The following is a 13,291-nucleotide window of genomic DNA, read 5'->3' as shown; positions in this document are numbered from 1 at the left end:
CAAGAAAGAAAAAGGACAAAATCAAAATGAAAAAGTTGATAAAAGGACAAATGAAAAATTGACCAAGTTCAAGATCTTTTATTCATCCATACAAGGAAATAGTTTAAGAATCATATTTTGTTTTGATTCTCTACCAAATTCAAAATTTCCTAGGTTTGAAATGAGGGTTGTGATAAGATCAAAATGAGGAAAATGCAAGGACCTAGATGAAAAGGAATATTTTGATGGGATAAAAATGAGTATTATGAGGATCAAAATGTGGATTAGATATTAAAATAATGTAAGCTATGCTAAGTGCAAAATGAAGACAATGTAGGGATCGAAATTAGGACTATACAATATGCAAAAAGGATCATAAGTGCAAAATGAAAATTGTGCAAGGACTATAATAAGGATATGACAATGAAAAATGTAATCTATGGATATGAAAAATAAAAACTAAAAGACATGGCATGATATCCTAAGGCAACAAGTTTATGTTTCCATGTTTTTGTAATGTTTGAAAAGTTTAACAAATGTATGTTAGAAATGTTTTCAAAGTTTGAATGTGTTTGTGAGAGTTTCATGAATTTTGTAAACTATCTTGATTATTTTTTGAACACTCATGAAAGACACAATATTAGACATAATGGATGTTGTTAAAATGAAAAGACATGCCACAACCTAGACTAAAAGGACTATATCCATTGAATTCTCACTCGAACTAAAGTTCAACTACAGTTATCCAAAGTGGAAAACCTTGGATCTTGGTAGCATAGGCTCCCCCTTATAGTGTAATCACTTGTTGGACATACTAAGATCTTCTTTCCAAGGGGCATCACTCCCTAAAGATCCATTGTCTGTACTAACAACCACTAGAGAACAAGATGTCTTCACACATATAGGTGACTACTTTAGGTAGTGAATAGAAGTTTTTTCACTACTACAAAAAATATGTTTAGTCTGGGACATTTTGTTTAGTAGGTGGATGATGAACCCTAGTAGGAGGTCTCCAAGCCCTGCTCAAACCAAGGTTTTGAGCATCGTTAAGGATAATGAAGGAGAACCATCAACCAACCATACCACTGATGGGAAATTACTCACAATAAAACCTTTATATAGAGGTTATTTTGGTGACCTAGATTTGGCTGGTTATTGCTCAAAATTCATCCCTTGGGGTAGCCAATGTCGAATACCTTGGTCCAAGGAAGGCTTCTCTAAAAGAATCACATGGATTTATCTTACACCCAAGATCCATAAAGGTGAGGGGAGAGGATACAACTGTATAGCTCTTTGGATTCTAACACTACTAAAATTCTAAATAGAATAGAAAATTAATTTTAGTTCACCAAAGACAACATTTTCTAATCTATTTAAAAACTCACACAAGTTTTGACAGCACACAAGGCCTTTGTCAAACATCTTGAACCATACTCATTAGTATTTTTTAGTATCAATTCTTCATCCCACGATTGTCACAAGCTATAAAGAGATCATTGGTAACACAAAAATGTTACTCTAAAAGAACTACACATATTTCTCTTCACCCAAGTTCCACAAAGGTGAGGGGAGATGATATGTTTATATAGCCCTTTGGGATTACAAATGACCAGACACACAAGAGACTTTTAAAAAGTTTTTTTTAAGCACCAAACCAAGTGTTTTTGAAATACTAAAATGAAGACATGAACTATTTTAACAAGCACATAAGCACATGGTTCTTCATCCTATTAGAAAGTGAATGTGATATAATACACAATTTATTGTTCTTTTTCTTCCTAATTATTATTGAATAATGCTTGTTGTTCATTAACCCATTAAAAGAGAGGGAATTTGAGAGCATATGAAGATTTTTAATTCTTTTCCTCCCTAATTAGATCTATGTGAAAATATGGGTTCTTTGATCCTCCTATTTAGACTATTTGATTTTTAAAAAAAAATTTACTCATTAAGAAAGGAAAATTTGTAAACACGTGACAAATTGTTGTTCTTTTACCTTTCTACTTAAGATAGATAAGATGATGTGATGTTCATTGACCTCCTAATTAGATATATGTGACTTTTTAATTCATTTTATATCCTCAAAAGTAAGAAAATGTGTAACAACAAAGTTAGACTCCAAGAGCGCTCCAAGCTTCTTCCTTTCATGTACACATACATAAGAAGAGAAAACACAATAGTATAATATATTCATGTCAGTTTCACCCAATGTTGGAGAGGAAAAAATAAAAAAATATGCATGCTAGGGGAACCATTAACTATAAAAGCATACAATATAAATTGCTAACCTAACATTGAAGCTATGAAAGAAAGTGCATAAAATATGAAATAAACCAAATAAACACTCCCTAAAGATGCTCTAGTAATTTTAGTTTTTCCTTAAATTTGATATGTTTCTCCCATGTGACAATATGAACCTAATTCATGACAACAAAATGATAGAAAAAGTACTTGAAAAATGTGGTTAATCAAAATGAAAGAAATAATCAGAATTTTCATAAAATGTTCAATGGAAAATTATAAATTATGTGCACAAAACACAATTGTCATAGACTAAATAAATCTAAAAATTTGAAAGAGGATTTTTATTGTAAAGTATGACAAAAGGATGCACAATTAAAAATTAAAGAGTTAATTTTTTTTTTTTTTGTCATAAACTATGACAAATACGACAAAAAGAAAAAGAGGAAAATTGTCATAAACTATATCAATTTGTGACAAAGGATAAAAAGGAAATTGTTATAAGCTATAACAATTTATAACAAAAGAAAAATGGAAAGTGGTGGCTAGCAAAGAGGAAGTGGAAGCACAATTGGTGGGAAAATGTAAGAATTAAAATTTAAAATTCAAAAACTCATAATTCCTCCACAAAGAGAAATTAGAATTAGGAAATTAAAATAATCTCCAAATTCATGAAAAATGGAATAATCAGCTAATAAATATTAATTAATTAGAAATAATTAATAAAAGAGAATGAATTATAAGATGAGATGAAATAAATGATTAAAGACATAGGAATAAAGAATGGACTATTTATCCCAATAGGGAAAATTAATAAAAAAGGTTGGTTAGATGATCAAATAAATACAAGGAATAACATGATTAAAAAATCATAATAAAAATACAGATCGAATATGATGCCAAATCGGTTGACACAAAATGATGGCATGTCAAGAACACATGACATGGATTTAGTGGCATATGACATTAAATAGGCACTACAAATGTCATAGGTTTGAATAAAATTGATTGATAGGGTTGACCAAAATAACATCAATAGATAGAGTCCATGCTATTAGATCAATTGGAAAAGCACATGTTCAGACACTAAAGGACTCAACAATGTCAATGATCAAGTTGATGACAAAGGATGATAGGATAGGATGACAAGGCACTAAGGGACTTGGCAAGGCCAAGGAATGAATAATGAAATGATGATATATTAGGGTGAATTTGATGACATTCAAGTTAGTGAATTGAAGAAAATGGGACATGTTAATGTGTAAATGTGATGAAAGAGTAGACACGAACCATATTTGAGAGCCTATAGAAAGATATGAGTAGTAACAATATAAAGGGAGATATTGCATCTTTTGTTTCTATTTCTTCTATGAATGCATTTTTCTTGTAAATGAGTATTACTCTATATTTGGGTTTTGATTCTAAAGGTACTTACTTTAATTCTTGTAGTTAACATATGCTAGATGTTTAAAATAATGTTTTGGAGGATTTTCATTGGCAGAGAATGATTTAGAATGATATTTTTTTTGTCACAAATATAATCTCTACTTGTTTCCTAAGTCATTAAAATAAATGCCTTACTTGGGACCGTATAAAAAAGTGGGGGTTACAATGACCTTTAAGTGTGTCCTTCATGGACTTAATCATGAAGATACTTCTCATTTTTTTCAATATCTATTTTCTAAGAGTCTTTATAGATTTTTTGAATAAAAAGAATCTTGAGAGATGCTCTTAGCATTTGACTTCTTTGGTTAATCAAAATTTTGATTTATCTCACAACTTCAATTCTATCTCCTTTGGACAAAACCCTTAAGAATAAAGTATGATGGTTTATATTCTTACTAAATGGGCTTTACATGGTCCTAGAGGATGGAATGTTTCTTTTGGAACTCTTTTTTTTTTTTTTCCCTGATCAATTTTACATCTTTAAAATGATATGGATGAGTTCTTTTGTCTTTTGCTCTTTATATTTTTGAGGGTTCTTTGTTCAGCGTGTTTTCCAAATCATTTGTTTATATATGATTTTGAACAATTATGTCTATTTTTATGATATTCTTGTCCACACAATCATAAAAACAAACAAATTGAAAAACATATAAAAGACAAATATTTAAGAATATTAATTGATCTCAATTATTGTGATAGAGAAACTTAATTGTTGTTACAACTACATAATTTGACATGAATTTAAAGATAAATAAAGAAAAGCTTTCTTACCTAAATCTTTAAATTCATCTTTTTTGTAAACCATTAGAAAATTCTAAAAATTTCTAAAATAAAATAATTTTGAACATCAAATACTAAGATTCATTGTATCTATGGTGTCATCAATAATGGCATCATATGATAGTTAAGTTGATAATGAAGTCTCCCTTCTTGACTTCATCAGTTCATAATTCAAGGTCAAGAAAAAAATAACGACAAAGTATGAAGTGGGGTGGAAGAAATAGACATGAGCCTAAACTTGTGGTTGACGAAGTGAAGAACACCTGGGTGGACGGACGACACAAGAAACTAATCTATCACTCCAAATGGTCGGCTATATGTTCAAATACGGATTGCGGCTCTAAGAGCTTTTTCTCACTTGACACTAAGTACATGTTTCCCTCAATGAAAAATCTATCATATCTACCCTAGGCTAATTTCAGACATGTGAGGCATGTGATATTACATAAAACTCGTGGTGATGTCATTTTGAACTTGGTTCTTGTCTACCAAACCTCCACGCCCTTGCATGATGTTTGGTTATTTCACTCTAGTGTCAACAAACATATCCATCAAGTAATAAATAGGTGTTTGTTACTCTAGCTGCTCAACCCTCTAGTTATCTAATAAAGATAGCATGTGGATCAGTCAATTGACCTTCCAATTTATAGCTTTATAGTTGTTTCCACCCCCAAAGACTTTCTTATCTTATTTTTATTCGTTCCTTTGGAAATTTATATGGGATTTAATTTTGATGTTAGAAAATGATATCTTTTTAATTGGGTCAAAAATGTTTTCGGTCATGTTCACTCTCCGATCCTTTTTAACAATCCTCTTTTCCACCTTTTGAGTAATTTTATGGAGAGGTTTCATAGTATAATGTTGTCAAATTTAAAGAATCTTATCAAATAGGTGCACTTCTTTCTTTTTCTAGAATGATGCAAGTCGTTAGACTATAAAGAGAGACAATATATCATTTATTTCTATTTCTTCTATAAATGTCATTTTATTGCTAAATTGTAACAGTGTAGCTCTAGGTTTTAATTCTAAAGGAATTTACTTTATTTCTAGTAGTTATTAGATGCTAGATCTTTAATATAATGATTTGGAAGATTCTTTTGGTGGAAAATGATTAAGAATGACATTTTTTTGTCCCAATTACAATCTTTACTTGTTTCCTTTATTACAATAAATGTCTTACTTGGGACTATCAAAAAGTGGGGTTTACAATGACCTTCTAAATATGTCCTTAATTAGAAAGATACTTGTCATTTTTTCTTCTTCAAAAGATCTCATTTTTTCTTCTTCAAAAGATACTTTTTAATCTTTTATTTTGAATAAAAAAAATCTTGAGAGATTCTCTTAGCATTTGGCTTGTTTGGATATATTCTGCTGGGTGGACGTCGCCTGTTTTTAACATCAAACAGATAGATAGATAGATAAAATTTTAACGTCCACGAGGCCAAAAATAGCCTATGGGACAGCAAGACAACTCAAGCAGACTTAAGTAGCGCTGTTCGCTTCTTGTGTAGACTAATGATGAGCCCCCCCAATTGCTCAATGTACTCTTCGTTGAACAGGTTATGCCAAGAAGTGTCACATATAGTATCCGCAAACTTATCCCTGCTATCCTTGTAGGCCTCACATTCTAGAATAAAGTGCTGTTCAGTTTCCACTTTCCCAGAATTGCAAAATCTGCAAATTCTCTCTTCCCAAGCCTCCTTTGGCCTCTTCCAACGCCCGGTCTCACAACGAAGTTAAGATTCAAGGTACAACTGGTATCATCAATGTTAGCATAGCGTGATAGTTAAGTTGTGATGTTATATGTTGGTTGATAAGGAAGTTCTTCTTCACTTCACCATTTCATAAGTCCAAGTCAAGGGAAAAAAGGTATAATTGTTGTGCCCACACTGATTTGGGAGAGGGACGGAAGAAATAGGACACGAGCCCAAACTTGTGGTCGACGAAATGAACAGCGGGGTGGACGGAGAATACAAACAAACAAATCCAGCACAATGGTCGGTAATATGTTGAAAATACGGATTGCGGCTCTAAGAGCTTTTCCTTATGTCTTATTTATACTACCTCTTCATGCCTCTCTGAAACTTCTATAATCTGTCTTTTCAATATATATCAATCAAAACAAAAATCTTATTGAAACAGCTGTACATATTTGACTGGTGATATAAAAGTCCCATTTTTTCTTCTGTTCAGACTTGCATGGATATGAATAGACCAAATAATTTCATGATAAAAGAGATTGATTAATATGAATTCAAAATCAGTAGCCTCCCATCCAATCGCGTGCTATCGTTTGAAATCATGGCTTGAATTCTGTTTACGTCGACATGTTGTCAATGCCAAGTAGACAAGAAATTGTTCCTTGGCGGAAGTATTATAATAGTTAGAGCAGGCATTGTATCGCATCATATTATTATTATTTTTATTCAATGGCAAAAAGAAAGATGACCACTTCTGCCTGCGCTGCTTGTCGAATGCAACGCAAAAAGTGTTGTGAAGATTGCGTGCTGGCTCCGCATTTTCCTTCTGATGATCCCGACAAATTTGCAATTGTGCAGAGAGTGTTTGGAACCAGTCATATTGTCCGATTGCTTCAGGTAATCCAACTTCTTGCTCCATGTCTCTTGGTCCGAGGTAAGGAGAAGACTTCTTAATTAGCCATTGTATTTTCTTTTTGCTGATTTTTCCCCTTTTTTAAATTTTCTGATTTGTGGGTCTGTTGTTGGTAGCTGGTTGCAGTTAGACTTTGTGGATTTCGGTTGCTCCATTCGTTAGACTTGATGTCACTTTCATGTCGGGTTGGAATTATATTTCAACTGATTTAATTAGAATTGTTATCTGAAAGAAATTGTAAATTTGATTATACATAGATTTTTTATATCAACAGCTTGAATCATACTCTGTGATCTATCATCTGAATGGATTAATGCATGAAAGAGCATAATTTTTGTTGATAAGAAAGAACTTATAACTGAATTTCTTGGATTAAAGAAATACAGTAGTTAAGATGGGTAAGGTCGTCATGTCTTGTAATTAATTATTAAATTTAATTGTATTAAAAAGTTTTAATATCAATATTTCAGGCTATATTTTGTAACTTATTACTGTAAAACAAATAGATGTTCCAGAAATATCCAAAAATATTAATATATCTTTTACTTAAATCCACCTCACACAATTCCATAATGAAGTAACAACTGGAAGCATATTTTGTTGTTTTAAACTTCTGATGATTCAAAAAGCAAGCTACTTGTACACTTTTTAAGCTTCACTCAGTCCAGTCTTTTGTTTTGAGCACCAAGATTACTATGCCAAATGCATTTAAAAGTTGGCACGAGTTCTCAAAGGTGAGATAATTGTGACAGAAGCTCTTGGTTTGAATTGCTTATATTTTTCAAATTTTAAGCTTCATTAAGTTTAGTCTTTGGTTTTGATCACCAAGATTACTATGCAAAATGCATTTTATAGTTGGTACGAGTTCTCAAATGTCAAATAATTGTGACATAAGCTTTTAGTTTGAATTACCTATATTTTTCAACTAGTTCTGTAAGTACACTGATAAATTATGTGTATCATTCTATTATAATTAAGTTGTGCATGTTTTTCAGTAACTTTCTTGAAGTACACTAATCATCTTCATATGTTTGTCAGTCCAATTCATTTTACGATACCTTTTTAACTTTCATGTATTATTTTGTTGAGTGAAAATCAGCTTTAGTGGACACTCTGTAACATTAGAATTCTATTTTATTTTAATAAAGTACTAAACTTTTTGTTTTGAAATCTCCTTTCCAATATAATAATAAACAATAATCTCCACTAAATTTGAATCTTGATGATAAGAATATCGGTATATTTATTTAAATGAATACAATAAACCAACACCCACTACAATTAAATATAATATCGGAATAGGTATGTCACTTTTATTTTTATACTTCAATAAATTTGTTCATCGGAACTATACGAATGTTTACTAATGTTTTACGTTCCATTACATGATATATAGAAAGAAATGTTTCCTAATATTTAATATTTCGTCAGACTTTTCTCAACGAGTCGCTTCAGCTAGCTTATTTATACATGCAAAGACTTCACTAATTATCGTGAATGATCTCGGCTTCCCCATGTAAATGTCACATACGATTGGAGTCCCAATATTTATTCCAACTATAAACACATATATATGTCTATAACAAAACATATAGTGATAAACAACATATCTATGTTCTACATTTAATCTCCGGTTTTTATGGTAGGTCTGTTTGGTCTGTTTTAAGAAAACAATTCAAAGCCGTCTTCTGCTTTATAGAATAGTTCTGTTTCATATAGTTATTCTGACCTGCTGTGATAAAGAAAGCCTATTCATGTTATTAAGAACTTTCTATACTGTATATAATATATTTCTCCTACAAACAAATGGTAATATGATTGTTTAAGACTTGTAGCTCTGGAAAAAAACAAGTTCTTCTGCAGCAAACGGATCCAAATTGTTGGGATGTAAAAATCAACAGTCATATCATCATTAGTTTTCTTTCATTTCTTAGATTTGAAGAGTTCTCTATAAATGACTGTGTGCAGTCTATGCATGAGTGCATTGTAGATTAGACTATTAGAAAATAGATGCAAACAATTGGCGAACCATTATAAATTATATCTTTTATTCTATGGTTATTATTTATTTTCTTTCATTTATCTAATTGCTTTAAATTTACAAGAATAGGTGAAATCAGAAAATGTATGTAACAGTTTTTATGAAATGTTATATTAGGGTATAAAGGCTGAACAAAGAGAAGAAGCAGTGGAGAGTATGGTGTTTGAAGCAAAAGCGAGGAGAGAAGACCCTATTCGTGGGACTGCAAATGCAATCGAACAATTGCAGAAGCAGATTGCTGAGATGAAAACCCAACTGGAAAACATGAGAGAAGAGCTCACAACTGTGCGTTCCAAGTATGATAAAATATTATTACTCCTCCACACGGGATCTCTTGATACTCAAAATGCTGTATATCCCACTATTCCAACACCACAAGCGCCATTAAATGAAGAAATCTTGTATGAGGAGATCTATCCGGCCACTATTTCAACACCACAACCAAATCAAGAAATCTTCTACGAAGAGATCGACCCCATTCTTTTGTGGGATCCTCTATGGGAATTATGAATACCCAAAACCAGGTTGATAATCATAATAATGATATCAGGCCATTGCTATTCCTTCTAAGAGTATTGTATTGTATAATACTGTTACAACGTATAAGTTGCTACCTTTGATTATGTTTTTAAGGTATAAGATAGCAGTTAAAAGAAAGGGGGCCTGATTTCAGAGTACAAAAAGGCTGAAGGATCAGTCGGAGGTTACCTCCCAATTATCTAACCAATAGCAATTTTACTTTTGATTATGTTATCATTTGAACCATCTAAGGTATTCGTGTATCAGACATATTTTTATAGAAATATATCTTAAGTTGAAAAAATTCTTTGTTGTTTACAGTTTAGCAGAGAGAACATTGAATCAAAATTGTACTACATGTTTACTTGTGATTTATCATAAGTGGCCAAGAGGGCACCATTCACGATGATGTGTGATTCATGCAACAGCGGAGGGCTGTTATTTTTCCTTACTGTTCAGGACTCTTTTTTTTTCTCCTTTAATAAAAAAAAGTGGAGGGGTGATTGAGAAACAAAAAAACAAATTGGGCCACACTTCTTACCCATTTCTAAAAGGCAATTTCGGTCAGAAATATTAAAGTTTTAAACAATTAAACATCACACATAAAGACTTCATTTCTAAGCTAAAAGTGTTGAATAGACAAAATTGATTTATTTTTTCAAACTTAATTTTTCCATTAATATATGATATTTAAGAATGACCAGACCTGTAAAGTCCTCAAAAGAGAGGACTGGAAATCCCCAACTTAGATTGAAGACATTAGAGTTGCTCTTTTGCTCTTTTCCATCTCTTCGGCAGCGATGCGAGCTCCAACGTTCTAAACCATGCAAAGTACACGGTTGAGAATAATGGGGATTCTTTCCGATTGCTTACCAACACAGCTAAGAAAGATGCATTGTTACTTTTACACGGGAAAAGTGGAAGTCTAGTTCTACACGATAAGAAAGAACCGGTTGATGAAGACATGGGTATTTTGCTAAGTGGGTGCCAATCTGATGAAACGTCTGCGGATGCAAATCCAAATGGGCAAGCGTAGGGTGCATTCAGCAATGCTGTTGAGAGGGTATTGGCCGGGCATAGAAAAGGAATTATCAATAAAGAATTGGTTTTGAGAACAAGGAAACTTTTGGGAGAAGCAGGGTATACTCAGCATCCGTGTTTGGATTGCAGTGATAGTAATGCGGATCAGAGCTTACTGCGCCAGTAGTATGAGTTGCCCATTCTTTGGGTACATGTTACCATTATCTTTTATTAGCTGACAACTCATCTCAAAAGAAACAGATCCTCTAAGCGATCAATTTGTTGAGTGTCTGAAACAATATATACATGTAGAATTCTTATTATTTATCCTGATGCAAACATCACTCTCCTTTAAGTTTATATATGATTGATATTGTTTTCCTTTCTTAATAAAATATTATAATTGATATTGTTGTCCTTTCTAATGTAATACATTATTCCTACCAAGTCAACATGCCTTATCTGCATTTTCCCAGTAAAAATACCTTCTATATAGATTTCTATAATAATTGATAGTGTTGTCCTTCATAATCTAATACATTATTCCTACCAAGTTAATAACTTTATATAAATAGATATAAATGATCATTGTTGTTTGCTTCAGGTTTAATTTAAAGAATGATTGTATAATCAATAAATTAAATTTATATTTTATTTCTAATTATTGTAAAACAATATCTTTTTATCTAAATAATAAGAGTAAGTATAAGGCAAGGAGATTGAAGGTCTAACTCATAGTCAGAAAGTAGAAACTTAATAAAAAAATGGATAAAGCTTTATGGGAGGAAAAGGAAAAGAGAAAGGCTAGGATTTCTATGTTGCAAGTGGTTGATGAGGTGTTCAATGCGAAGCTTACAAAGGAAGATATCAATGATCTGGTTTTCAACACTTCTTATGGTGTTTTGCAAACTGAAAAAGTGGTCTCCCTCTACTCGCTTAGACAATATAAATGGAATTTCCATTTTGTTAAAATGTTGAATTTAAAATTCAGAGCTCTTGAAGCAAAAATAGAGTAGATGTGGAGTAAAGAGGATGAGAAAGGGCAGAAGGGGAAGGATGTAGAACAGAAGGGTGATCCGGAGATAATCGAAGAAATGAAGAGAATAAATGGAAAATTTGACTAGAAATGCATTGTCCAAATGTCATGGTCTGTTTGAAACCACTGTAGAGTGCATGAACAAGGTGTTAGCTATCTCAAATCGGAATAGGAAGGTGAAGCTAGTGTTCAATCTAGAGGAGGATGCTAGTCTTGGAAAAGACACCTATTCCAACACCAAGAAAAAGCTGAAGAAAGGGACTCAAATCAACAAAAAAGATATCAAAGATTTTATTGAGAAGATTAAAAAATTTCAATAGGAATTGAAAGAGAAGGAAGAAAAAATAGTTTAGCTTCTTCCTCTTATGCATTGTATCTTTTTTGTTTTTCCTCTAGTTAGACAATTAGTATTTTAGTTTGTGTTGGCTTTTGCTAGGTTCCGTTGGTTGTGGTGATGGGTCTATCTATTGATCGGGACACTATTTCATTTTAGGACTTTTATTTCCAAATCTTTATGTAAAATTTTTGGCGGTTTCCCCTATAAAAATACCCATTTTATCCCTAATTGAAAACAAGAAGAATTAAATTTGATTTTATTTTATTTGTGATATTGGTTATTTTTAAAACATATTCTATCATATAGTTTGCTTTAACTTTATTGCAATAATTTAGTTATATCTATTCTTAATAATTACCTTCTAAATTTTTTGGTTCTTTTTCATTTAATTTAATATTCATTTATTAAATTTTACTTTAGCTTGAACTCAATAATGCCAAATACAATTTTCTATATAATCAAATTGTTCACATTGATTTATCATTTTCTACTATTTCTCAACTAACTATTTTTTCTTTTAAATATGTGTTGTGCAATAACAACTATCATTTGATTCTCATATCGTCCATCTCTTTCATAAGGAAAGGACTCTAGCTCTTGTTATTAATGTCAAGATAAGTTTATTCATAAGCATTTAAATTGAAAAGTTCAAGAATCTACAACACAATAGTAAATCGTAAGCCTCTTACTTGGGATGTCTTGGGTTCAAGTCTACTTGAGCTTAATAAATAACAATAATAATAATAGTAAGTCATAACACATAATAAGAATTAGTCTTTTCTTTGACCTCTTACTAATTAAGAATATAAATCAAAGGGTTGCTATTGATATAGTGTAGTGATTATAAAGTACTGGTCTTAATTATAATACAACATTTGAGAATCAATGTTGGAAATTAGGTCTCTTATAGTTTTACATGGGATTGGTTTATTAGTTTATTCCCCCCTTCTAGCCATTCAAACAAACTTATCTATGTTTCTTTAAAAAAAGAAACTTATCTATTTTAAGGGTCTTTTAAAAGATATTTTGTATTGATTTAACTTTTTTATTATATACATTTCAAGTATAGGGTTTATTTATAAATTAAATATCTAAGTTGTAAAATTAATTTTTGTATATGAATTTGAAATCATTATTTTATATTTCCTATTTTATTTAAATAAACTTCTAGAATTGATTTAGTGATTTGAATGAGTACCAAGTGCCACATAGTGGCTAAGTACTTGCCTTTTGTTGTAATTAATTATAGTTTCAGTTTTATATTTAAATTTATAATTCG

The 13,291-nt window shown here is 31.3% G+C and overlaps 1 protein-coding gene and 2 pseudogenes across 1 annotated transcript; all 3 read left to right on the top strand.

Moving 5' to 3' along the window:
- The first annotated feature begins 6,875 nt into the window (after window positions 1–6,875).
- On the top strand, window positions 6,876–7,257 carry LOC149562815 (LOB domain-containing protein 12 pseudogene; annotated as a pseudogene).
- A 1,880-nt stretch (window positions 7,258–9,137) lies between these two features.
- On the top strand, window positions 9,138–9,848 carry LOC149562814 (uncharacterized). Its single transcript, XM_089823926.1, has one exon. The coding sequence runs from the start codon at window positions 9,257–9,259 to the stop codon at window positions 9,608–9,610; it is 354 nt and encodes a 117-aa protein (XP_089680052.1). The 5' UTR covers window positions 9,138–9,256; the 3' UTR covers window positions 9,611–9,848.
- A 128-nt stretch (window positions 9,849–9,976) lies between these two features.
- Window positions 9,977–10,876, top strand: LOC149562813 (metacaspase-9-like; annotated as a pseudogene).
- Window positions 10,877–13,291: the final 2,415 nt, after the last annotated feature.

This window comes from Cupressus sempervirens, chromosome 4 (genome assembly GCF_028749045.1).
Source record: "Cupressus sempervirens isolate cs-2001-9-10 chromosome 4, ASM2874904v1, whole genome shotgun sequence".
Lineage (NCBI taxonomy): Eukaryota > Viridiplantae > Streptophyta > Pinopsida > Cupressales > Cupressaceae > Cupressus > Cupressus sempervirens.
The sequence above is the reverse complement of the archived record's forward strand: the minus strand, read 5'-3'. Positions and strand labels throughout refer to the sequence as shown.

Bases quoted from the DNA above. Each gene is read 5' to 3' on its own strand.
- LOC149562814 (XM_089823926.1), top strand. From the start codon at position 9,257: ATGGTGTTTGAAGCAAAAGCGAGGAGAGAAGACCCTATTCGTGGGACT.